General features: G+C 40.0%; 1 protein-coding gene and 1 non-coding gene across 4 annotated transcripts in view; both read right to left on the reverse strand.

Annotated features, from left to right (window-relative positions):
* Nucleotides 1-2598: 2598 nt before the first annotated feature.
* Nucleotides 2599-26188, reverse strand: part of Gpcpd1 (glycerophosphocholine phosphodiesterase 1) — a 97134-nt gene continuing 73544 nt past the window's right edge. For all 3 annotated transcript variants that reach the window (XM_045156440.1, XM_045156439.1, XM_045156441.1), the window contains 4 exons: nt 25355-25491; nt 24362-24497; nt 23464-23624; nt 2599-3958 (listed from right to left, as the gene is read on the reverse strand). In XM_045156440.1, coding sequence (XP_045012375.1) covers nt 3769-3958; nt 23464-23624; nt 24362-24497; nt 25355-25491 — 624 coding nt within the window. In that variant the 3' untranslated portion in view covers nt 2599-3768. The remainder of the gene's footprint in view (nt 3959-23463; nt 23625-24361; nt 24498-25354; nt 25492-26188) is intronic.
* LOC123463252 lies at nt 19332-19382 on the reverse strand. The gene has a single exon (XR_006638840.1). It is a non-coding gene; the product is annotated as a small nucleolar RNA SNORD77 (small nucleolar RNA).

The following is a 26188-nucleotide window of genomic DNA, read 5'->3' on the forward strand; positions in this document are numbered from 1 at the left end:
GCAAGCGCTTAACCGCTAAGCCATCTCTCCAGCCCAGTATTTTTAAAAAGAATTACATTTGAACATTTGTACACATGTAGATGCATGCATACATGTTTAAAGGTTTTAAACTGGGTTGCAAACTAATTCTAGCAAAAAGGACTTTACTGGGGTGGGGGAATGAGAGCATCTTAGAGAACTGGAGGAAAGACCAACTGGCTAGGTCAGAAAGTACAGGAATCAGGAATGCTAATGGACTTGACAATGCCCAATACTTATGGGATGTTCAGCCTTTTGAGACTGATACAACTTGGTCATCTACAAGGCTCACATTCAAGAATTGTGTAATCAACCAGTTCCACAGCGATGGTGACAGATACAGTGATCACTGAAAACCCATTAGAGCAGAAATCCAGAGGCTACAGAGAACTCAACAATAAGTCAGACTGTCAACAGTGGAACAGAAGATGGAGAGATTGTAAGAGCCCCAGGTGGGAAGAAATACCCTGAGGTATGCCCCCCCCCCACTACCCTAAAGGAACTTACTAAGGTCTTCATGTTCCACAGTGAAAACCATCACCCACTGAGGAGGGCCCAGCTGGGTAACAGGTGCTGGGCCAAGGGGATAAAATGTATGACCTGTTATAATTTATATAAAAGAAAAAAAATAATTGTAATCAGGATTGGAGGGATGGTCAGCAGTTAAAGTGCTTGCTTGCAGAGTCTGATGGCCTGGGTTCAACTCCCCAGTACCCATGTAAAGCCAGATGTACAAAGTACAGCATGCATCTAGAGTTTGTTTGTAGTGGCAGGAGGCCTTAGCACTCCCATACCCACTCTTTCTCTGTCTCTCTCAAACACAGAAAAATTTAGAAAAGGAAGCTCAAGAGAATGTAGTTAAAAAAAAATAAAGCCTCACTTTTATTTCCAGAAAGCATAAATAGTTTAACATAAAGTTCTACATGTCTTAATTTGCAGCAACATCTATCTGTCCCAAAGGTCAGTGTAACATTTCCAAGAACTTGCTTTCATAGTAAATGTATGCAAAGCTCTTAATTAAAAAATACAAGATACAAATTGTATCATTCCAATAATTTTATTTTCTATTGTATCCATATACTATGGAACTAAAAATGAGTGAGGGCTGGAGAGATGGCTTAGCAGTTAAGGCATGTGCCTGCAAAGCCAAAGGTCTCAGGTTCGATTTCCCAGGACTCACATAAGCCAGATGCACAAGGTGGCATGTGTCTCAAGTTCATTTGCAGCGGCTAGAGGCCCTGATGCACCCATTCTCTTCCCTCTCTCTTTCTTCTCTCTCTCAAATAAAAAATTTTAAAAATTATTTTAAAAAGTAAGTGAGATCCCTGCCTAGCAGGTGAGACTTCTCTGAAATGCACATTAAGGTCCAGTAGGAATGAGGTGCAAACACAATGCTGAGTCAAGACAAGTCCCTTGGTTTTGAAGTTCTGGCAGGAACACAGAAGAGCAAGGTAGATGGAAAGCACACAGGCACAGAGCAGGGGGCTGGTCACAGACATAGCAGGTCTGCAGCAGAGTGAAAAGGTGATACAGTTTATGAATATATCAGTCATCTACTAACACTGGTTTCTATGTCAGGAAAAGACAGGACAGTGGCAAGGTTCTTTGCTGTAGTAAGTAGTATTCTAAACTCTTGTTTGCACATTAAATTGTTTTGAAGCCCACACCGCCCCACCACCAATTCCTTTGCTTATTTTCTTCTGCATCCTCTTCCTTTATGAACTGCTTCCCTCTGTCCTGAGATGATCTTTATCACAAAGCTACAAATGGAAAGGTATGAGAAGGAGTAATGGAACAGAACCAGAAATGTATACATGGCTGATCAAGTCACCATATGGGAGTGGTCCCTCTACTACAAAGGTAAGGGGGAAAAACCTTTTCTTTAAAATATTTTTGTTTACTCATTCATCTATTTATTTATTATATTTGGATGTGTGTGTGCATGTACCAGGACCTCTTACACTCCAAAGATATATCAGATATTACTGTCATATTTTGAGTCCAGCTTAAGTGGATGGCTTAGGAACTGAGTCAGCAGGCTTTGCAGGCAAGTGCCATTAACTGCTGAGCTACCATCCCAGTCCCACTTTTTCTGTTTTTAAAATACATTTGCAGAAGATTCTATTTCCTAAACTATGTTCAAGTAAATTTCAGTGTTACAGATACAGTGTCATAGGATTTCAGACCTATCTTTATGCAATGAAGACCTGGATAAAAACTGCATGGTTAAATTAAGACACAAATAATATAAATGCATCTGTAAGTCTTAGGTTCTCTGCTACTACTAAAATGTATCAATGCAGGAGTAAACTGCCTCAGGAAGAATGCACCATAAAAGGTGCAAATACACCAGCGTTAGGATGAACAATAAACCTCTAATCTCAGAGTAACATAAAACCATTCTTCATAAGTAACACTGCTTTAATCCTAGTACTTGGGAAGAAGAGGTACAGATTGCTATGAGCCTGGGAGTACATAATGAATTCCAGGTCAGCCAGGGCTAGAGTAAGACCCTACCTCAAAAACAAATAAGAAATAAAAAAAGTAACACCTTCTTAAAATTCCATGTTATAATGAAGAAAATAAATCTGTCATTTTATTTAACATTCATTCTTAAGTTACAGTTATGTAAATACAATCTGCTTCTAATGAATTTTAGCAGAATCCCAAAAGCATGCATATACATATGGTAATATCTACATTCCGAATAAATTACATACATGATATAAATTAACCAATAAAGAATTCCAATTTTAGAATTCAGGACATTTATTTTTCTGCATGGAGATTTAACTACCATATCATACACACCAAAACACACAGAGAAAAGTTCTCAAAGTAATAGTGTGTAATAGGTAGTGAAAGACACTAAATGAACAGATTAGATTGCCTGCAAACAGACCTTTTTGTTTTAGGCAACAAGACAGTTCCTGTCCTTGGATCTTCTCACACTCACCTAGCACCACAGATGCAAGGACTTGACTTAACAGTAAACACGTACAGACCTAAAGCAAGCATTGCATCAACTTTACACATTGTGATCTACTCTACTATGTGTGCAAACATACTTCTCACTAACATTTTTACATTAAATTACCCTGCGGCATTCTGGAATTTTAACATTTATGCATACCAATTTTTGAAAGATTTATGAAGCAAACTTCAAGGTTCATCTCCAGGCTGGCTGGTTAAGTGGGAAGATGGCAGCAGTCTGAGGTCACAGTGAATGACAATGGTGCAATTCATGTCAGTCCACGTAAAAATACCTATATACACACGGATGGCACAAAGATCTGTGCAGCTGGAGTCACTAGTGCAAATGCATGCATCTGAGGTACTTAATTTTTCCATGGTCAGGTATAATAAATTATACACAGTCATTTTCCCCAAGTACTAAAGATTGCTGACCTAGTCTAATGAAAAGCTGGAATAACTATAAATAAGAGATTTTTTAATAATTAATTTTAAAGCACTAAGCTTTTAGTGAAGATTTACTTAACATTATAAACTTAACATTTTTAGTTGAAAATATTTCCTAATACATTTTCTCACTGTGGAGAATGACTGGCAATTATACCTGGCCAAGTGGTAAATAGCATACTTGAAATTCTCGCAAGAACTGTAGTGAAAGACTGAAATACTTCATTATTGCTTCATTGGACTGAGAAACCCGAAAAGCAGAGCTCAACAAGGCTCAGTGGTGGAAACTGAGTATCAGGACAGCGTTGTGACCCCAGCAGTCTGCACTAACTAAGCATGCTCCACGTGATCAATGCCGTTGGCATCCACGTGGATATCGGGCTCCCCACACAAAGAAGGGGGGGTAAAGTGGCTAACAGTGGGACATAAGCAACTCTTAAGTTCTGGTAATTCTTGCTTCAGGCGCTCCAACTGCTCCACTTGGAATATATTTGGCTGTTCAGGCATCCAATCATATATCCTATGGTGAAACAAACACAAAAAATATAAAAGTGTAATTTCATGATTAATTTAAAACTGCTTGACTCATATGTTCAAGACACTTCACTTACAAATGCCTAGGGGCTGGAGAGATGGCTTAGTGGTTAAGGTGCTTGTCTGTGAAGCCAAAGGACCCAGGTTCAATTCCCCAGAACCTATGTAAGCCAAATGCACAAGGGGGCGCATGTGTCTGCAGTTTGTTTGCAATGGCTGAAGATTCTGGTGCGCCCCTTCTCTCAGTGTCTGTCACTCTATCTCTGTCTCTCTCTCTGCTTGCAAATAAATAAATAAAATTAAAAAATTTTTTAAAAATGCCTGGGACAATTTTTAAAAATCTTGGGTCCCTTTGGCTTTGCAGGCAAGTGTCTTAACCACTAAGCTATCTCTCCAAACCCTGGAACATCTTAATTATGGAGCTTTTGCTTTGCTCTATTTTTAAAGATGAAGTTCTGTTATATTAAGTTTTTTCTTTTTCCTAGCCTTTCTAAAATTGTGTAGAGCAGCACTGGCTTTTTGTAACCCTGCTTAGAAAAACATGAAGCAGAAAAGAGATCTGAAGTTTTCTAGTGGTTTGAAAGCACTGCTTCCCCAGTCAAGCTTTTGTAATACCATATTTTACAAATGAAAAGGTATTAAGAGCTGAACTATCCCGAGATCTGACTTCCAAGTCACTAAGTGTCAAAATCCAGAATGGAAAGACCAGGAAAGCCACTGGCAATCCATGGCAGCAAAGGCACTGCCAATCAGCACAGCCAGCCTTGCATGCCACACTGGAAAAGCCAGGCAACAATGCAGGGCACTACAAGAGAAATCTTTATGGCATCACACAGGAAAGAAATTCTTAAATAAGATAAAACAGGCTGGGGAGATGGCTCAGTGAATAAAACTCTTGCCATACATGTGTGAGGACTGAATTTAGCTGTGTAGCACTCACAAAAATGCAAGGATAGCGGGGAGGGAGGGACTATCTGTTAGCAGATCCCCAGGGGAAGCTAGCTAGTTAGACTAGCTGAACTACTGAGCTCTGGGCTGAAAGAGACACCTCAGGAAAATAAAAACCAAGGAAGGCACAACAGCAACCTCTGGTTTCCAGATGTGCACACACATGGATGTGTAACACCCCACATGCACACACACATACACATGCAAAAAGAAAAGAAAAAAAAATAGAAAAATTTCAAGGTCATCCACAACTTTATACTAAGTTCTAGGCCAGTCTGGGCTATGTCACACTCTTATCTCACAAAAAAAAAAAAAAAAAAAAAAAGGGAGGAGGGTACTGAATAGATTAGTATTGTATATATGTAAGTAGAATGATTAAGATGGGGAGATAATATGATGAAGAATGGAATTTCAAAGGGGAAAGTGCAGAGGGGGGTATTACCATGGGATATTTTTTTTTTAAATCATGGAAAATGTTAATAAAAATTGTGAAAAGATTAAAAAATAAATAAAGCTGACTGTGGTGGTGCACGCCTTTAATCCCAGCACTCAGAGGCAGAGGTAGGAGGATCACCATGAGTTTGAGGCCACCCGGGGACTGCATAGTGAATTCCAGGTCAGCCTGGACTAGAGTGAGACCGTACCTCAAAAAACCAAACAACAACAACAAAAATAATTTAAAAAAATAAAAATAGAACAGGACTGGAGAGATGGCTTAGCATTTAAGGCGTTTGCCTGTGAAGCCTAAGGACCCAGGTTTAACTCTGCACAACCTACATAAGCCAGATGCACAAGGTGACACAAGTGTCCAGAGTTCGACTGCAGAGGCTAGGGGCCCTGGTGAGCTAATTCTCTCTCCCCTAGAAAAAAAAAAAAAAGGCTGTAGAGATGACTTAGCTGTTAAGGCACATGCCTGTGAAGCCTAAGGATCCAGGTTCAAATCTCCAAGTCCCATATAAGTCAGATGCACATTGTAACACATGCATCTGGAGTTTGTTTGCAGTAGCTAGAGGCCCTGGCATGCCCATTCTCCTTCTCTCTCTTTCTGAAATAATTTTTTTAATAAAGAAAAAAAAAAAAACAGAACAAAGCTATACATTCTATCAAAACAAAGGTTTTCTATTAATGTTCCAATCTGGCCTCTGCAGGTGAGTTTATGGGGTGCTGCAATGGCACATAGAGGTGCATACACCACACATATAAGGCTTTGGTGGCAGTAAGCACTGTTTGCTTCCCACTGGACCTTAAGAACTGAGTAAGATGTCTTTCAGAATGGAAGATGACAGGACCAGGTGAGAGTCTGAATATTTAACTTGTAAGATTACCACCACTATGGCTGAAGAGAAGGCTCAGTAGTTAAGGCATTTGTTTGCAAAGCCTAATTACCTGGGTTTGATTCCCTAGTACCCACATACTCTTAGATCCAAAGTAGTGCATGTGTTTGTGGTTCGTTTGTAGTTACAAGAGGCCCAGATGTGCCCATTCTCTCTCTCCCTCTCTCCTTACAAAGAAATAGAAATTTTTTTTTAAAGATTACCACCACTGCCACCAGCAATAAGTGAATTGAGAATTGTGAACTAGACCAAATTTAACAACAGAAGCCCCTTCCTATGCCAGCTCTTCCATTCCTCATGTATATTTAAGTATGGATCAGCCAAAACGTGAAGTTTTGTATCACCAGTGTCAGAAATGTGAACAAGCAGCTAAGATCCTCCCACGGTGAAGTGCAAAACAATCCCATTCTCACACTTGGAGCTTCCAACATGCTTATAGTGCTCAACAACAAAGGAAACCTCCAAAGACAAAACAAAATAACCAATCTAAATAACTTGAAAGTGATAGTATTTCCATCAAAAGAATTATAGAATATTCCGTATAGCATAAAAGATACTTTCAGAAAATAAAAGTCCTTGGAAATTAAACAACAGTAAATGGTGAAAAAGTTTAGGAGTTAATTAAAGTAAATTGAAAGGAAAAGAATTAGAAGTCTGGTGTGATGGCTCACAGCTATAATCTCACTCAGCACTGGGAGGCTGAAGTTCAAGGCCAGTCTTGTTAATTAAAGTAAATTGAAAGGAAAAGAATTAGAAGTCTGGTGTGATGGCTCACAGCTATAATCTCACTCAGCACTGGGAGGCTGAAGTTCAAGGCCAGTCTTGGCCACGAAGTGAGTTCCAGGTCAACCTGGCTACAATGAAACCCTGCCTCAAAATAACAACAAAACAGGGATAAAAAGAATTACAGTTATAGCCTAAGTGAGATTAGGGAAAGAGATTGAGTAAAGAAAAGGTAGAGGGAGAGCTAATCAAAAATCTAAGAAGATATAAATAAGTCATATAGAAACATACTTTTTTGGATAATAGAACACTCAGAAGCCATAGATAGTTGCTAGAAAATTTTCAGTGCCAGGGATGGGATACCTTCCACTGAGTTGTTGGCTAGGGAGGTCCCTGATGCCCCCAGAACATTACAGGCCATTGCTGAGGCCCTTGGTTTCCCACCAGGAAACCCTATTGCTGAAGACTCCACATACTCAGTGACTGCAAGGTCACTGAGAAATCCTGCTGCAGCTGAGCTGAAAGCCTATTCCATGTAGACCAGCTGACAGAAAGCCAGAAAAAGCCACACTGCATGCAGTTCAATGGGGGAGAGAGAAATCACCAGGGAAGATACTAAACAGTGGACACTCAAGCTTTGTATTTGGCCAGCCAGGCCAAATGAGCCAACGGGTGCAATAGCAGCATGTCTGTTATAGGGGAAACCAACTGCCCTCTAATTTGGCCTGCTCCATGGGAGGGAATACATGCCCAATACAAAAACCTAAGATGGGGGTATTCTTGAGCCCCAGGGATGTAACATCTGCTGCTGTCTGGCTAAATGTATATACTATGCTCACCAAATTGTCCAGTAAGAACTTCTCTTAATGTTCATACCCATAGATTTATGCTACTCTCACTTTTGGTTACAGAAGCTTCTCTTTTCAGATGGCAGTGACCTTGGGATGACTCAGAAGGCACCTTGGTGCGAAGAAGAAGTGACAGAGGAATGCTCAGCATTGAAATATCACTATCACACCTTCTAAGGTTCAGGATCCATTGCAGAAGAATTGGCGGAAAGAATGTAAAAGCCAAAGGAAGGGTAGGACTCCTTACAACGTGCTCTTCCAGATGCAAAATGGCCTGGATATCCATGACCTCATAGTGCCTGACACTACTTATACAAGATCATCATAAGAGGAGGAAAGGATCATGACATTAATGGAAAGTGGGAGGAAGGAGGAAATTACCATGCGATATTGTCTACAATTATGGAAGTTGCCAAAAAAGGGGGGCGCTGGAGGGATGGCTTAATGGTTTTGTTTGCCTGCAAAGCCAGAGGACCCAGGTTCGACTCTGCAGGACCCACATTAGCCAGATGCACAAGAGGGTGATGTGTCTAGAGTTTGTTTGCAGTGGCTGGTGGCCTTGTTGCACACATTCATATTCTCTCTCTCTCCCCCTCTTTATCTGTCAAATAAACAAATTAATTAGAATATAATATTTTAAAAATCCAAAAATAAAATCACTACTTAAAAAAAAAAAAAAGCTGGGTTGGACTTCCGGTTAAGATGGCGGCGTAGGTAACATGCCAAAGCAGCCTAGGGGGGAAAAAGACCAAAAAACTCAGCAAAATACACGCTTTTACTAAAAAGTGAGGTGTATAGGAAGTTGAGGCGGCAGCGGAGAAGTAGAAGAGTTATAGAGCATCCAGAGTCCGCACAGGCGGGATAAGCGGCTCCAGCGGCTCAGGCAGCTCGGCCAAACGCCGCAGCCGCGGCGCAGCAGAAAACCGCCAGACCAGCTTGAGCCACAGGAAAAGCCAGGTGCGGGATTTTCCCCTCACACCACGCTCTCTGCAACTCGGGAAACGTGAGGGGAGAGCGGCAGCGAGCAGCGGAGAAGACCGCGAGTTAGAACACGTGGAGCAGCGACACAACCAGAGCAGCCGCGGCTCCCTCCCCTCCCCCACCGCCTGAGCCCAGCTCCAGCGAACACAGCAGCGGCCCGGGACCGGCCACGCCAACTTGGGCTGACAGCGGGACCCAAGCAGGAGCAGAGTTCGGCAGCAACTTCAGCGGCTCCAGCACCGGTACCAGCGGCCCCAGCAGCAGCGGACCCAGTTGTGGCAGCGGTGGCTTGGGGGGGGGGGGGAGCAGCGGCGGTGGTCACGGCAGCGGCAGCTTCAGCAGCGGTGGTGGCTCCGGTGGTGGCAGCTATAGGAGCAGCAGAGGCAGCAGCAGCGGCTCGGTTTGCCCCGTAGGAAAAGCAAGTGCCCAGCTCCAGAAATCAGAACAGCAGCCCGACGACCCAGGCAGCAACTTGACTGAGACCAAAATCACCCAAGGTAACTGGGATTGCACCAGGGAAGGGTCTCACTTGGTCACAAGCTGACTTGGATCCCTCAACAGACCAGAAATCTAAACCTCTTTGCTGATAGAAGATCTGGTCATTATAATAACTACTCTTGCATACATACTGGGGGCTGTTTTTGATTGAATGTGTTCAGTGTTTAGTTAAATTTTAGAATCTACCTGTATTTTATTCCACTCAGCCTGCTTGAATACTCCTATAGCAGGGAATCTCAACCCCTAAGAACATCTTTGTAGATACTCTGAGAGTCTTAAGAGCAACACCTAATACCTTAAGGTCCTACCCTGAAAATATATTACATCAAATCAATTGATACAGCTAAGAATACACAGCTAGCTAGAAAATCCAAGCATAAACTTAATCCAAGATGCAAAAATATATACATTATAACACAAGAAACACTAAAAAGCAAGATGATATAAATCCACCTAAAAGTATTAATGCATCAGAAATGTCCTCCAGAGAGAAAGAGTTAGAGGAAATGCCTGAGAAAGAGTTCAAAAGAATAATTATAAATATGTTCAAAGAGGTCAAAGAACACATGAAAACAATCAAGGAAGAAATCAAAGAGGAAATCAAAGAGGAAATCAAAGAGGAAATCAAAGGAATCAAAGAAGAGGCAGGACACCAATTTAATGAAATAAAGAAGGCAATACAAGACATAAATAGGGAAATAGAAATAATAAAGAAAAACCAGTCAGAATTACTAGCAATGAAGAACACAGTTAATGAAATAAAAAACTCTGTAGAAAATCTCACCAGTAGGATGGATGAGGGAGAGGACAGAATATCTAAGCTAGAAGACCAGGTGGCAGACCTAATGCAGTCCAACAAAGAGGAAGACAAACTTATAGAAAAGTATGAGTGGGAACATCAAGATATTCGGGACTCTATGAAAAGATCCAATATAAGAATTCAGGGCATAGTAGAAGGAGAAGAACTCCACTCCAGAGGCATAGTAGGCATCTTCAACAAAATCATAGAGGAAAATTTTCCCCAAATTGGGAAAGAGGTGCCAATACAGATACAGGAAGCCTTTAGAACCCCAGCCAGACAAAACCCAGAAAGAAACTCTCCTCGCCATATTATAATCAAACTTCCAAACACACAAACCAAAGAAAAATTATTGAAAGCAGTTAGAGAGAAAAATCAAGTTACCTACAAAAGCAAGCCCATCAGGATTACAGCAGATTATTCAACACAAACTTTTAAAGCCAGAAGGGCTTGGAGTGAGATATTCCAAGTTCTGAAAGATAACAACTGTCAACCAAGGTTACTTTATCCTGCAAAGTTATCCATTCAAATAGATGGAGAAATAAAGACATTCCATGACAAAAGCAGGTTAAAGGAGTATTTGAAGACAAAACCAGCTCTACAGAAAATACTTGATAGAATCCTCCATGCTGAACAAAAGGAAAAGCACACATATAAGGAACCTAGAAAAAACAAGCTATACTCAAATACCAGTTAACAGAAGAGAGCACAGGTAGAACCAGTAACACACACACACACACACACAAATGGCAAACATAAATACACACCTTTCAATAATATCTCTTAATATCAACGGTCTCAATGCCCCAACGAAAAGACATAGATTTGCAGACTGGGTTAAAAAGCAGGATCCTACAATTTGTTGTCTCCAAGAAACTCACCTTTCTACAAAGGATAGACATTATCTTAGGGTGAAAGGTTGGAAGACGGTGTTTCAAGCAAATGGGCCTAGAAAACAAGCAGGGGTTGCTATCCTAATATCAGACAGGGTAGACTTTAGTCCGACGTTAGTCAAGAAAGATAAGGAAGGTCACTTTATATTGATTAAGGGCACACTCCAACAGGAGGACATTACAATCCTAAACATATATGCACCTAACATGGGGGCTCCCAAATTCGTCAAACAAACACTATTAGAACTAAGGTCACAGATAACACCAAACACAGTGGTGGTGGGTGACTTTAACACCCCACTCTCATCAATTGACAGGTCATCAAGGGAAAGAATAAACAGAGAGGCATCTGGACTAAATGAGGTCATAGAAGGAATGGACCTAACAGATATATACAGGACATTTCATCCAAAGGCTGCAGAATATACATTCTTTTCAGCAGCACATGAAACATTCTCTAAAATAGACCATATATTAGGACATAAAGCAAATCTTAACAAATTCAGGAAAATTGAAATAATTCCTTGCATTCTATCTGACCACAATGGAATTAAACTACAAATCAGTAGCAAGAAAGGCTATAGAGCATACACAAAATCATGGAAACTAAACAATACACTACTAAATGATGAGTGGGTCAATGAAGAAATCAAAAAGGAAATCAAAAAATTTATAGAGTCAAATGATAATGAGAACACAACATACCAAAATCTCTGGGACACAATGAAGGCAGTTCTAAGAGGTAAATTTATAGCCTTAAGTGCCTATATTAAGAAATTAGAAAGGTCGCAAGTAAACGACCTAATGCTTTGCCTTAAAGCCTTGGAAAAAGAAGAACAAGGCAAACCAAAAAGTAGTAGACGGGAAGAAATAATAAAGATTAGGGCAGAAATTAATGAAATAGAAACAAAAAGAACAATCCAAAGAATTAATGAAACAAAGAGTTGGTTCTTTGAAAGGATAAACAAGATTGATAAACCCTTAGCAAATCTGACCAAAAGAAAGAGAGAAGAGACACAAATTAATAAAATCAGAGATGAACAAGGCAACATCACAACAGATTCCAGAGAAATTCAAAAAATCATAGGGACATACTACAAAAGCATATACTCCACAAAGTATGAAAATCTGAAAGAAATGGATGATTTCCTTGATCTATATGACCTACCTAAATTAAATCAAAATGAGATTAATCACTTAAATAGACCTATAACAAACATGGAGATCCGAACAGTTATCAATAATCTCCCAACTAAAAAAAGCCCAGGCCCGGATGGATTCACTGCTGAATTTTACAAGACTTTTAAGGAAGAGCTAACACCATTGCTTCTTAAGCTTTTCCAGGAAATAGAAAAAGAAGGAATTCTACTAAACTCCTTCTATGAGGCCAGCATCACCCTGATACCAAAACCAGGCAAAGATAGAACAAAAAAAAGAAAATTACAGACCAATCTCCCTCATGAACATAGATGCAAAAATTCTCAACAAAATATTGGCAAACAGAATACAAGAGTATATCAAAAAGATCATTCACCCTGACCAAGTAGGCTTTATCACAGAGATGCAGGGATGGTTCAACATACGCAAATCTATAAATGTAATACATTACATAAACGGGTTGAAGGACAAAAATCACATGATCATCTCATTAGATGCAGAGAAAGCATTTGACAAAATCCAACATCCCTTCATGATAAAAGTCCTACAGAGACTGGGAATAGAAGGAACATATCTCAATATAATAAAGGCTATTTATGACAAGCCTACAGCCAACATATTACTAAATGGGGAAAAACTGGAAGCTTTTCCACTAAAATCAGGAACAAGACAAGGGTGTCCACTGTCCCCACTTTTATTTAATATAGTTTTGGAAGTCTTAGCCATAGCAATAAGGCAAGAGACACACATAAAAGGGATACAAATTGGAAAGGAAGAAATCAAGTTATCATTATTTGCAGATGACATGATTCTATACATAAAGGACCCTAGAGACTCTACTAGCAAGCTGTTAGAGCTGATCAAAACCTACAGCAATGTAGCAGGATACAAAATAAATACACAGAAATCAGTAGCCTTCATATATGCTAACAACAAACACACAGAGGATGAAATCAGAGAATCACTCCCATTCAAAATTGCATCAAAAAAAATAAAATACCTTGGAATAAACCTAACCAAGGAAGTAAAGAATCTATACAATGAGAACTTTAAAACACTCAAGCGAGAAATTGCAGAAGACACTAGAAAGTGGAGAAACATCCCTTGTTCCTGGATTGGAAGAATCAATATTGTGAAAATGGCAATCTTACCTAAAGCAATCTACACATTTAATGCAATCCCTATCAAAATTCCAAAGGCTTTCTTCATGAAAATAGAAAAAACAATCCAAAAATTCATTTGGAATCACAAAAAACCTCGAATATCTAAAATAATACTGAGCAACAAAAAAGAGGCTGGTGGTATCACCATACCTGATTTTAACCTATACTACAGAGCCATAGTAACAAAAACAGCATGGTACTGGCACAAAAACAGACATGTAGATCAGTGGAACAGAATAGAGGACCCTGATGTAAGCCCAAGTAGCTATAGCCACCTGATATTCGATAAAAATGCCAAAAATACTCATTGGAGAAGAGACAGCCTCTTCAGCAAATGGTGTTTTGAAAACTGGATAAATATCTGGAGAAGGATGAAAATAGATTCTTCTCTCTCGCCATGCACAAGAATTAAGTCCAAATGGATTAAAGACCTTAACATCAGACCGGAAACTTTGAAACTGCTAGAGGAAAAAGTAGGGGAAACCCTTCAACATATTGGTCTTGGCAAAGACTTTCTGAATACAACCCCAATTGCTCAGGCAATAAAACCACAGATTAACCACTGGGACCTAATGAAATTACAAAGATTTTGCACCGCAAAGGACACAGTGAAAAAAGCAAAGAGGCAACCTACAGAATGGGAAAAAATCTTCGCCAGCTATATATCTGATAGAGGATTAATATCTAGGATATACAAAGAACTCAAAAAGTTAACTAATAAGGAATCAAACAAGCCAATCAAAAAGTGGGCTATGGAGCTAAATAGAGAGTTCTCAAAGGAAGAAATACGAATGGCATATAAGCATCTAAAAAAATGTTCTACGTCACTAGTCATCAGGGAAATGCAGATTAAAACTACATCGAGATTCCATCTCACTCCTGTCAGATTGGCCACCATCATGAAAACAAATGATCATAAATGTTGGCGGGGATGTGGAAAAAAAGGAACCCTTCTTCACTGCTGGTGGGAATGCAATCTGGTCTAGCCATTGTGGAAAACAGTGTGGAGGTTCCTAAAACAGCTAGAGATTGATTTACCATATGACCCAGCTATAGCGCTCCTAGGCATATATCCAAAGGACTCATCTCATTTCCTTAGAAGTACATGCTCAACCATGTTTATTGCTGCTCAATTTATAATAGCTGGGAAATGGAACCAGCCTAGATGTCCCTCAACAGATGAGTGGATAATGAAGATGTGGTACATTTATACAATGGAGTTCTACTCAGCGGTAAAGAAAAATGAAGTTATGAAATTTGCAGAAAAATGGTTGGACCTGGAAAGTATTATACTAAGTCAGGTAACCCAGGCCCAGAAAGCCAAGCGCCACATGTTCTCTCTCATATGTGGATCCTAGCTACAGATGACTGGGCTTCTGCGTGAGAATTAAAATACTTAGTAGCAGAGGCCAGTAAATTGAAAAGGAGACATAAAGGGTGGAGAAAGGAGGGGAGGAGGATACTTAATAGGTTGATATTATATATATGTAATTACAATGATTGTAATGGGGAGGTAATATGATGGAGAATGGAATTTCAAACGGGAAAGTGTGGGGGTGGGGAGGGAGGGAATTACCATGGGATATATTTTATAATCATGAAAAATGTTAATAAAAATTAAAAAAAAAAAAAGCTGGATATGGTAGCACATGCCTTTAATCTCAGCACTCAGGAGGCAGAGGTAGGAGGATTACCATGAGTTTGAGGCCACCCTGAGACTACATAGTGAATTCCAGGTCAGCCTGGGCTAGAATGAGACCATACCTCAAGAAACAAAAACAAACAAACAAAAATACTTGGGCGTGAGAGATGGCTTAGCAGTAAGATACTTGCCTGCAAAGCCAAAGGAGCTTGGTTCGATTCTCTAGGACCCACTTAAGCCAGATGCACAAGGGGACACATGCCTCTGGAGTTTGTTTGTAGTGTCTGGAGGCCCTGGTGCACCCATCCACTCTCTCTCACTCTCTACGTCCTTCTCTCAAATAAATAAATAAAACATATTTTTAAAAACTAAAAAATAAAATGAGAGCTGGAGAGATGGCTTAAGATGGTTAAGCCCTTGCCTGTGAAGCCTAAGGACCCCAGTTCAAAAAGGCTCCATTCCCCAGGACCCACACAAGGGGGCGCATGCACTTGGAGTTCCTTTGCAGTGGCTGGAGGCCCTGGTGTGCCCATTCTCTCTATCTCTATCTGCCTCTTTTCTCTCTCTGTCACTCTCAACTAAATAAATAAAAATGAACAACAACAACAAAAAAAATAAATAAATAAAATGAAAACAAAAAAGAATTATAGTTGTAACAAAGGACTTTTATAAAGAAAATCAATCCAGGGCTGTAGAGATGGCTTAGCAGTTAAGCGCTTGCCTGTGAAGCCTAAGGACCCTGGTTTGAGGCTCGATTCCCCACCACCCATGCTAGCCAGATGCACAAGGTGGCTCATGCATCTGGAGTTTGTTTGTAGGGCTGGAGGCCTGGAGCGCCCATTCTCTCTGTCTCTCTGTCATTCTCAAATAAACAAACAAACAAACAAAAAAAAAAGGAGGAAATCAATCCAGAAATATGGGTCAATAATCACAGAATTACTTTACAAATGTTCCATGTATATATATAAATATATATATATATTGGTTTTTCAAGGTAGGGTCTCACTCTGGTCCAGGCTGACCTGGAATTAACTCTGCTGTCTCAGGGTGGCCTTGAACTCATGGTGATCCTCCTACCTCTGCCTCCTCAGTGCTGGTATTAAAGACATGTGCCACCACGCCCAGCTGAATGTTCCATATCTTTTCTTTCAGTGCTAAGGATAAGTCCAGGCCCTGTGTGCATACAATGGCAAGTACTCCATCACTGAGCTACTCCTCATCCTGAAGCTACACAACTTTAAGGGCATGTATCTTCAAGGCTATAAAGAATACCACAGACTCAGAAACATGGGTGAAACTGTCTCTAGCATTTAAGAACACCAGTGACAGAGACAAGATTCTCTGTTTCCACAGGAGAAACAAATTATACTTGAGGGAACAGTAACCAACATGGCCTCACAAACCTTCGTGGCTACATTACAAATGGAAAGATGGTGGAGAAATGCTTGTAAAATTCTAATGGAAGCTCTGGGAAGACTTGCTTGCAAAGCCTGTCACCTGGAGTTCAATTCCCAAGTTTGACACACATTTGGACCTGACAATTGTTTGCAGTGGCAAGAAGTCCAGGTGCACTTATCCCCATACAAACACATGTGGCAAATAATAAAGTATTTTAAAGAATTCTAATGGCAAATGATTTCTAATACTGAGTCTGTGCCTAGCCATAGCATTTATACACAAAGACAATCTGAAATCACTTACATTACATGTCTTCCCCTCTTAGGATCATGTAAAGGATGTGTTCCATATAAATAATAGTGAATCGAGAGTTTTGAAGAAGACATGGGCCAAGAAACTGTGCAAACACAGGAAATGCCCACAAGTGGTTGACTCTCCCGATGGCTCTTAAGATGATACAAGTCACCCAATCTGTAACTGAAGTGGTCCCGGTCAAAAAGTCCACTGACACACCAGCAGCCTTGACTAAGGAGTGCACTTGGGGTGCATCTGAACCTCAACCTTGCCTGGATATTGTTTGAACCATGGGCTCATGCAGAGTCCTCACTACCTGCCAGGATCTAAGCTTAATCCCACCGAGAACTGGTGGTAGACAACAATAAAGAAGGAAACAGATGGGTCTATTCCAGGTCATCACAAATAGTCCTGCTAAATTTTCCAATCCCTAATCCAGACACAGATGCCAAATTTGGCTGAACTAGCAACTTTGTGGGTCAAAAAATCAGTTTAGAAAGCCAAGAATTGAAGATGGGCATGGTGGCAGATGCCTTTAATCCCAGCACTTGGCAGGAAGAGGTAGGAAGATCACTGTGAGTTCAAGGATACCCTTGACTAGAGGAAGATGCCACCTCAAAAAAAAAAAAAAAAAAAAAGGTCAAGAATTGAATTTCATAAGCACATACCACATTGTAAATTTACAGGGAACATTTATTTCTATTTTGTAGACATAAATATCTCTATGTGTATGGTGCAATATAAAATGTGTTGATTACAAAAGAAAAAAAAAACAAAGAAAAAAATGAGTTAAACTTGCCAAAAGTTTCAACATTCTTAAATAAAATAGAGAAGTACTCTGTGTGAGTAGGAAGAAAACTCAGTAGCAAAGGCCAGTAAGCTAGAAAGGAGATATAAAGGGAATAGAAAGGGAGGGAGGGGTGACTTAGTAGGATGGTATTGTATATATGTAAGTAGAAGAGCAGATTAATGGGGGTGAAAAGGCCTACATGAGGTCAAAGGAAGGGACTGAGTAAACGAAAGGTGGAGGGAGTGGTAATCAAAATCTATGAAGATAGAAATAAGTCATATGGAAACCTTCTTTTTTTGGACAATGGAACACACAGGAGTCATAGATTGCTATTAGAAATTTTCAGTGCCAGAGATGGGATACTTTCCAGTGAGTTGTTGGCTATGGAGGTCCCTGATGCCCCCAACACATTATAGGCCACTGCCGAGACCCTTGGTTTCCCACCAGGAATAGATGGTAAGACCCTATGGCTGAAGACTCCATATACTCAGTGACTAAAAGATCACTGAGAAATCCTGCTGGAGCTGAGCTGAAAGCGTCCTCCATGTAGACCAGCTGACAGAAAGCTGGAAGAAGCTATGCTGCATGCAATTCAATGGGATAGAGAGAAATCACCATTGAAGATACCCAACAGTGGACACTGCAAATGAGCCAACAGGTGCAATAGTGGCACGTCTGTTATGCGAGAAGCCAACCGCCCTCTAATTTGACTGGAGGCTTGCTCCACAGGAGCGAATACATCCCTGATACTAAAAGCCTACAACAGGGGTAGTCATGAGCCCTCAGGGTGTAACGTCTGCTGCTGTTTGGCTAAATGTACATGCTATGCTCACCAAATTGCCCAGTAAGCACTTTACTTAATGTTCATACCCACACATTTAGGCTACTCTCACTTTTGGTTAGAGAATCTTCTTTTTTCAGATGGCAGTGACCTTGGGATGACTCAGAAGGCACCATAGTGCTGAGAAGAAGTGACAGAGGCGTGCTCAGCACTGAAACATCTCTATCACACCTTTCAAGGCTCAGGGCCCATTACAGAAGAGGTGGCAGAAAGAATATAACGGCCAAAGGAAGAGTAGGACTCCTTACAATGTGCTCCTTGCTTTGCAGGCAAGCACCTTAACTGCTCAGCTGTCACTCTAGCCCTAAGGTCACACTTTTTTTTTTGGTTTTTCGAGGTAGAGTCTCACTCTAGGTCAGGCTGACCTGGAATTCACTATGTAGTCTCAGGGTGGCCTCGAACTCACGATGATCCTCCTACCTGTGCCTCCCATTACCCAGTGCTGGGATTAAAGTCATGTGCCACTACACCCGGCTAAAATGACACTTTTGAAGAGAGCAGTAACTTGCTAAATGCTTGATCTGAGGGCGGTGAGGGAATGGGATTATGCCAAAGCTAATAAGGACTTCAACTCCATTTCTTTTCTACCCTACCTCCCTTCTGTTTTGTGTTGGTGATGTGATGGGAACTTAACCCAGGGCCATTCACAAAGTAGTCAAGTGCTCTGTCACTGCGCTGAGCTATATACTCCCAGCCTCTAGAAGTCAATGTTTTAATTTTTCAACTTGGAACAACTGCTGGTGTAGTGGTGTATGCTTTTAATTCCAGCACTTGGAAGGCAGAGGAAGGATAGCCGTGAGTCCAAGGCCAGCCTGGCCTAGAGTGAGACCTTACTTTGAAATACTAAAAGAAACAAGGCCAGTATTAGCTCCTATACCAACACCAAGCAATCATTTGACAAAGACCACCCTAAATGCAAAGCTTCCAACAAAATACTAGAAAATCAAATGCAGTTTATGTGAGATACTATATCACAAAACCAGGGCCAAATATATAATCTGTGTGCAATGCCTCTATTGAGAGGAAATAGGGCTTTTTTTTCCCAGATGCAAATGGTATATCTCTTTACAATTTAATCTGATGAACTATGTAACCATTATAAGAAAATAAGTTTTATCAAAGCACACACTAGTATCAACTTCACAAGAACCCCATTTAAATCCCCAGTCACTCAAAACCTTCTTTGTGTAAATATGACACAGAAAATATAGAGCATATTATTTAAAAACACAAGCAAATATAATAGCTCAAAAATAGCAGCTAGATGTCTGCTGATTTTCACTGTAAGGCTTAGAACTATTTGAATAAACAAGTACTTTGATTACATTTAGAAAGGAAATAGTAGTAGTAATAAAAACGTTTCAGGTAAAAATCCACTGTAACATAACCTACCTCGTCACTCATCATACCCTCAGTGCCCAATGCCAGGCTAGCCTTCAAAACCTCCATACCTTCAATAATCCTACCCTATATCACGCTCTGGCCTGTGCCTCAAATATGAATCCTGTCAAAGTGAACTGAACCAGCCTCAAATTTCCAGCTGCGATCTTCTCCATGAAACTGGCCAGGAATAACTTTCTTTCTTTCTTTTTTTTTTAAATTGTTTATTTTTATTTATTTGAGAGTGACAGAGAGAAAGAGACACACACAGAGAGAATGCGTGCATCAGGGCCTCTAGCCACTGCAGACAAACTCCAAATGTCTGCGCCCCCTGTGCATCTAGCTAACGTGGGTCCTGGGGAGTTGAGCCTCGAACCAGGGTCCTTAGGCTTCAGCAGGCAAGCGCTTAACCGCTAAGCCATCTCTCCAGCCCCAAGGAATAACTTCCTTTAGCACTTGTTACAGAGAATAGATTATTCTGTATTAAATGGCAACATTTGGTTTCAACCAACCAAAGCCCCTGAGAAGGGTCTAAAATTTGTATTCCATATAAAGCCACATGATATAGTCTCACACTACACTTTTCCTGGCCAAAAACATTGTAATCATTCCTTCCCCCACATACCCATATCTAGCCCATTAAACATATACATACATATACAATATAAATGTTCAAACGTGCTAAAGTTAGAATTTCCATAAAATTGTGATTTTAAAATTTTAGTTAGGTACAGAAGGTTACACCTATAATTCTAGCACTAGGGAGGCTGATGTAGGAGGATTGTCATGAGTTTGAGGCCAGCCTGGGCTACACAGTGAGTTCCTAATCACTGTGGGTTACAGCAAGACTTTGCTTCAAAAAAATCAAAACCATTGTGATGGGGAGGTAATATGATGGAGAATGGAATTTCAAAGGGGAACGTGGGGGGGGGGGAAGGAGGGAATTACCATGGGATTTGTTTTTTATAATCATGGAAAATGGTAATAAAAATTAAAAATAAATAAATAAAATAATAAAAAAAAATTAGAAAAAAAAATCAAAACCAGCCGGGCGTGGTGGCACACACCTTTAATCCCATCATTTGGGAGGAAGAGGTAGAAGGATTGCTGTGAGTTTGAGGCCACCCTGATACTACATAGTGAACTCCAGATCAGCCTGGGCTAAAGTGAGACCCTACCTGAAAAAACAAAAATCAAAACAAGCCATATGTGGTGGTGCACACTTTTAATCCCAGAACTTTAGATCTAGCAACTGCCATGAGTTCAAGCCCACCCTGAGACTATATAGTGAATACCAAGTCAGCCTGGGCTAGAGCAAGACCCTTCCTCAAAAAACAAAAAACCAAACCAACCAAACAACAACAACAACAAAAGGCTGGGCATGGTGTACACCTTTAATCCCAGCACTCGAGAGGCAGAGGTGGGAGGATCACTGTGAGTTCAAGGCCACCCTGAGACTACATAGTGACTTCCAGGTCAGCCTGAGCCAGAGTGAGACCCTACTTCAAAAAACTTAAAAAACAAACAAACAAACAAAACAGGAAAAATGATAAAGAAACCAAAAACTAAAACTTTAACTTTACATAACTAGTTTAAGACACCTATTAAAAGACAGAGTGCCAGGCATGGTGACACATGCCTTTAATCCAGGCACTTGGGAGGCAGAGAGATAGGAGGTTCACTGTGAGTTCAAGGCCACCCTGAGACAACATAGTGAATTCCAGATCAATGTGGAGTAGAGACTATACCTTAAAAAGTAGACAACAAAAAGACAGAGAGCAAGGACAAAAGAAGGTAATGAGGGGGGATTATGATCAAAGTACATTATGTACATGTTTGAAAACTGTCAATAAAAAGTTTTAATAGGGGCTGGAGAGATGGTTCAGCAGTTAAAAGTGCTTGCTTTCAAACTTGAAGGCCTGGGTTCAATTCCTCGTAAAACTAGATGCACAAAGTAGCATGAGTCTGGAATTTATTTGCAATAGCAAGAGAACCTGGTGCGCCCATGCTCACTCTCTCTGTCAGCTCCTCTCTCTCTTTGCCTCTCAAATAAATAAATTTAAATGTATACATATGTGCATGTGTGTGTGTATACACACATACACACACACACACACAGTCAATGAAGTGAGGAGGAAGAGCTTTAATAAACAAGAATAATAAAATAATAATAAAAAGACCTACAGGTCATAGCATTTTATGAAAAATTAACCAAATAAGAAGGGGTAGTCAAGCGGACACGATGTGGGCTACAAATGAAACTCTAGGACGAGCCAAACATGATGACATAGAGCTGTAATCCCACTGTGCTGGAGGCCAAGAAAGAAGGATTACAAATTCCAGGCTAACCTGGGCTACATAGCAAGATTAAGGCCAGCCTGAGCTACATAGTAATACTCTCCTTGTCTCCAAAAATCAAAACAAACAACAAACAAATCAGACTAATTCAGACAAAATAGTGGAGAAAGTCTTTATTAAAAAAAGTGATAATGTTTCAGGACAGAATAATGTGAACTAGATCCATGTAAACTATTTATAAAGCAGGTCTGATGAGAATTTCATCCCTTCCTCTCTGTATGACATGCAAGAAATTCTGCCAGCAAGTAAATGACATTGTTTCCAACCCAAATTTTCTTTCTAAAAAACCAGCGATTTTTTGTCTCTCATATTAGCACCAGTTAAACCTATATCCTAAATACTCAAAGAGCAGATTTAAAAAAATTTAACAAATACTTGAGTTCCTACTGAGTATTATACATCATGCTAACATCTGGAGACAGTGAAGAAAATAGGCAAAAGCATTACCCTGGTGCCTCATAGGTTCTTGTTTGTAAATACAAAGAAGGGGCTAAGGAAAAACACCAGGGAGAAAAGCAGACAAGTCATGTACATGTTGGTGTCAGATGGCGATCCGGAAGCGGTCTGTGAACAGAGGAAACTATTTAAAATAAGCTATTCACTAGAGGCCTCATGGAGGTGACTTTTCAGTCTTTACAAGTCTTTCTCAGAAGCAAAGAGAAACAGCAGATGGGAAAAAGTTGTGGGAGAAAAGGTCAGAAAGGTCAATAGTGTTGGGAGGTGGTATGGGGAACAGTAGGGATAGGAATCACCTTAGAAAGATTGTGGCCTCTCCTCTAGGGGGCACAGAGAGCCACAGGAAGTTCTGAGTAGCAACATCATCTGGCTGCAGTGAGCACACAGACTGGAGGCAAGGGTGGAGTGGCCACCAGAACCAGGCCTCTTCAGTGTGTGTGAGATGAGGTAGCTTAGCCAACAGTAACAACTGTGCCCAGACTTGACTAGATCTTGAAGGCAGCATCAGTAAGATTTTCTAACTGGATATAAGGTATGAGCTAATAATAAGCAAGAGTCATAGAAGGCTTACTGGACTTGGCCTGAGAAACTACAATAACTACAGTGGCCATTTATGCTGAAATCAAGATAACAGAAAGAACAGCTATGAAAGTGTTGAGATGAGGGGAATGATCTGACATACAATGGTGGGAATGCAAAAGGATAGGAAAAAAAATTAGATGGAATCACAGAGAAAATTTGGAAAGACAAAGAAAAAGTCAGACAGCTTCCTTGGTTCCTTGATGACTCAGTACATCTGGGTTAGGGCCTATTTATCTGGTTTCTCAAGTGACTGATACTTCAATGTTTGATAATACATGTTAAAGAAACTTGAGGCTAAACTACAAAATTTTAACTTACCTACATTTAATTTTATTCAATAGTTTATAAGATGAAAGCTACACTTTTTCTAACATTTCATGAATTTTTTTTACAAAAAAAAAATACCTATCATAAATTAGACCATTAACTCCGAATTCCTTCAACTTCCTTCTGTTTTCAGGGTCATTGGTATCATCGCCCCAGCAGAATATGACCAGTCCCTTAGCTTTTGCCTCTTGGATATAGGATGGGTTTCTGAGCAGGTCTTCAGTGTGTGCATTTATCCCCTAAAAGAAGAAATAGCAGTTTACAAAGTCACATACTGGCTGTAAATGCTAAATGATCATACTCTAGGCCAGTACTCTCTTGAGTAGACCTTGGAAGAAAAATAGGACTTTTGCCGGGCGTGATGGCACACGCCTTTAATCCCAGCACTCGGGAGGCAGAGGTAGGAGGATCACTGTGAGTTCAAGGCCACCCTGAGACTACAAAGTTAATTCCAGGTCAGCCTGGACCAGAGTGAGACCCTACCTCGGAAAAAAAAAAAAAAAAAGAAAAATAGAACTTTTCTTTCTTGTAAGCTCTTAATGGTTACTTTGTATATACACATATTCACAACATATTACTAATCTAGTAATTCAACTTATAAACACAGGTATGTTGAATGTATATTCACCCTCACTGCTAAGTAGAGCTACTTGTGTGTTACACAATCAAATTGTTAACTATCAGGTGTAGAACAATATAAAATCTTATTTAGTACTTATCTTAAACAATCATAAGTTTAAAAAAAATGAAGTACAGGACTGGAGAGATAGTTTAGCCATTAAGGTGCTTGCCTGCAAAGCCTAAGGACCCAGGTTCGATTCCCCAGTACCCACTTAATCCAGATGCATAAGGTAGTGCATGCATCTGGAATTTGTTTGCAACGGCTGGAGGCTCTGGCACATCCATTTTCTATCTGCCCCCCCCCCTCATAAATAAATAAATAAAATAATTTCTCAAAAAGTTAAGCATAACTTACCAAGAGATTTTCAAACTGGGCGAAACTCATTGCAATTGGGGTTGTTCGAGATCTGAGGTCCATCAGTTCAGGGTAAATGTCAGATTTTCCTTGGGTCAGAAATAATATGGGATATTTGTTCTGCTTTTGCCGAACCCTAAAAGACAATTTTAAATTTTGAATTTGGAGATTAGTTGGAAAGAAGGGATTCATTGGGGGGTGGAGGTGGGAGAGGAAAAAGGGAAGGTAGGAGGAGGAGTTTATGATCATGTATGTTGTCAATGTGTTAGAAGTTGACAATAAAAAAGTTATAAAAAGTAGGGCTAGAGAGATGGCTCAGTAGTTAAGGCACTTGCCCATAAAGCCGAATTAAACAAGTTTAATTCCCTAGTACCCATGTAAAGCATACACATGGAGTTCATTTGTAGCACCTAGAGACTCTGGTGCACCCATTTTCTCTCTTTGCCTGGTGTGGTGGTGCATGCCTTTAATCCCAGCACTCAGGAGGCTGAGATTGGAGGGCTGCTGTGAGTTCGAGGCCAGCCTGAGAACTAAATAGTGAATTCCAGGTCAGCCTGGGCTAGAGTGAGACCCTACCTTGAAAAACAAAACAACAAAAAAATGCCTCTTTAGAAAAATATTGTTTTGAAATTTTAGAGAATACTAAAATACAACCCAGTAATAATGATGATGATGATGATGATAAAGAGCCAGGTATTGTGGATTATGCCTATAATTCCTGAGCTAAGAAAAGTGAGGCAGGGAGGAGAGATGGCTCAGCAGTTAAAGGTGCTTGCTTGCAAGCCTGCCAGTCTGGGCTCAATTCCTAGTACACATGCATAGCCAGATGCACAAAGTGGCACATGCATCTGGAGTTCTTTTATAGTGGCATTCATATTTTCTCGCCTCATTCTCTCCTTGCAAATAAATAAAGAAAAATACTGAAAAACAAAAAGAAGGGTGAGGCAGGGAGGGGACTGCTATGACCTCAAGGCCAACCTAATTTTTACTCACATGGTACAAATATCTGCATCAAATGAAGAAAACACTATTCTCCTGTTCCCAGAATTTTCTAAGACAGTTTTTAAAATTATATCCAAAAACAGATTCATGTCAAAATATGTTGATAAGTTCCCATCCCACACTCCATCCTGTATGGAAGCAAAAGGAAAATGAAAAACCATTACCACAGAGTTAGATAAAATTGAAGGACTTGTTCATCCTCTGCATCTACTATTTGTTCACTTGGACCTCCATGTCTTTTACTCCCTCTGTCCCTAGTAACCAGTGTTGTTCTCTATCCATTTTACATTTAAAATTATTTAGATCCCACAAATAGGTGAAATCATGCATTTATTTTTCTCTGTTTGGCTTATTCTCCTTAATAATTTTTTTCCTCCAAGCTCATCTATGTTGTAGCACAAGGCAAGAACTCATTTTTTCCATTAATGGACACTTAGGTTGTTTCTTTATCTTGATTACTTGGCAAAATGCTGCAAAGAATATGAGAATGCAGTTATATTTTACAAGGTAGTAATTTCATTTCTTTTCCATATATGCTCAGAAAAGAAAATGCTAGGACATATGGTACTTGTTTTTAATTTCTTTAGAAACCTCCTTATGCTTTACAAAGCTATGTTTCTACCCAACATTGTTTAAGTTCCCTTTTTACCATGCCCTGGCCAACATAAGTTATTTTCTTTTTTTAATTGAGTTATACTTACAGACAATAAACCATGATAATTCCCTCCCCTCCCTCATTTTCCCCTTCAGAAATACATACTCCATCTATTTTTGTTGTTTATTTTTGATCTTTTTTCAAGGTAGGATCTTACTCTAGTCCAGGCT

This window comes from Jaculus jaculus, chromosome 8 (genome assembly GCF_020740685.1).
Source record: "Jaculus jaculus isolate mJacJac1 chromosome 8, mJacJac1.mat.Y.cur, whole genome shotgun sequence".
Taxonomy (NCBI): Eukaryota; Metazoa; Chordata; class Mammalia; order Rodentia; family Dipodidae; genus Jaculus; species Jaculus jaculus.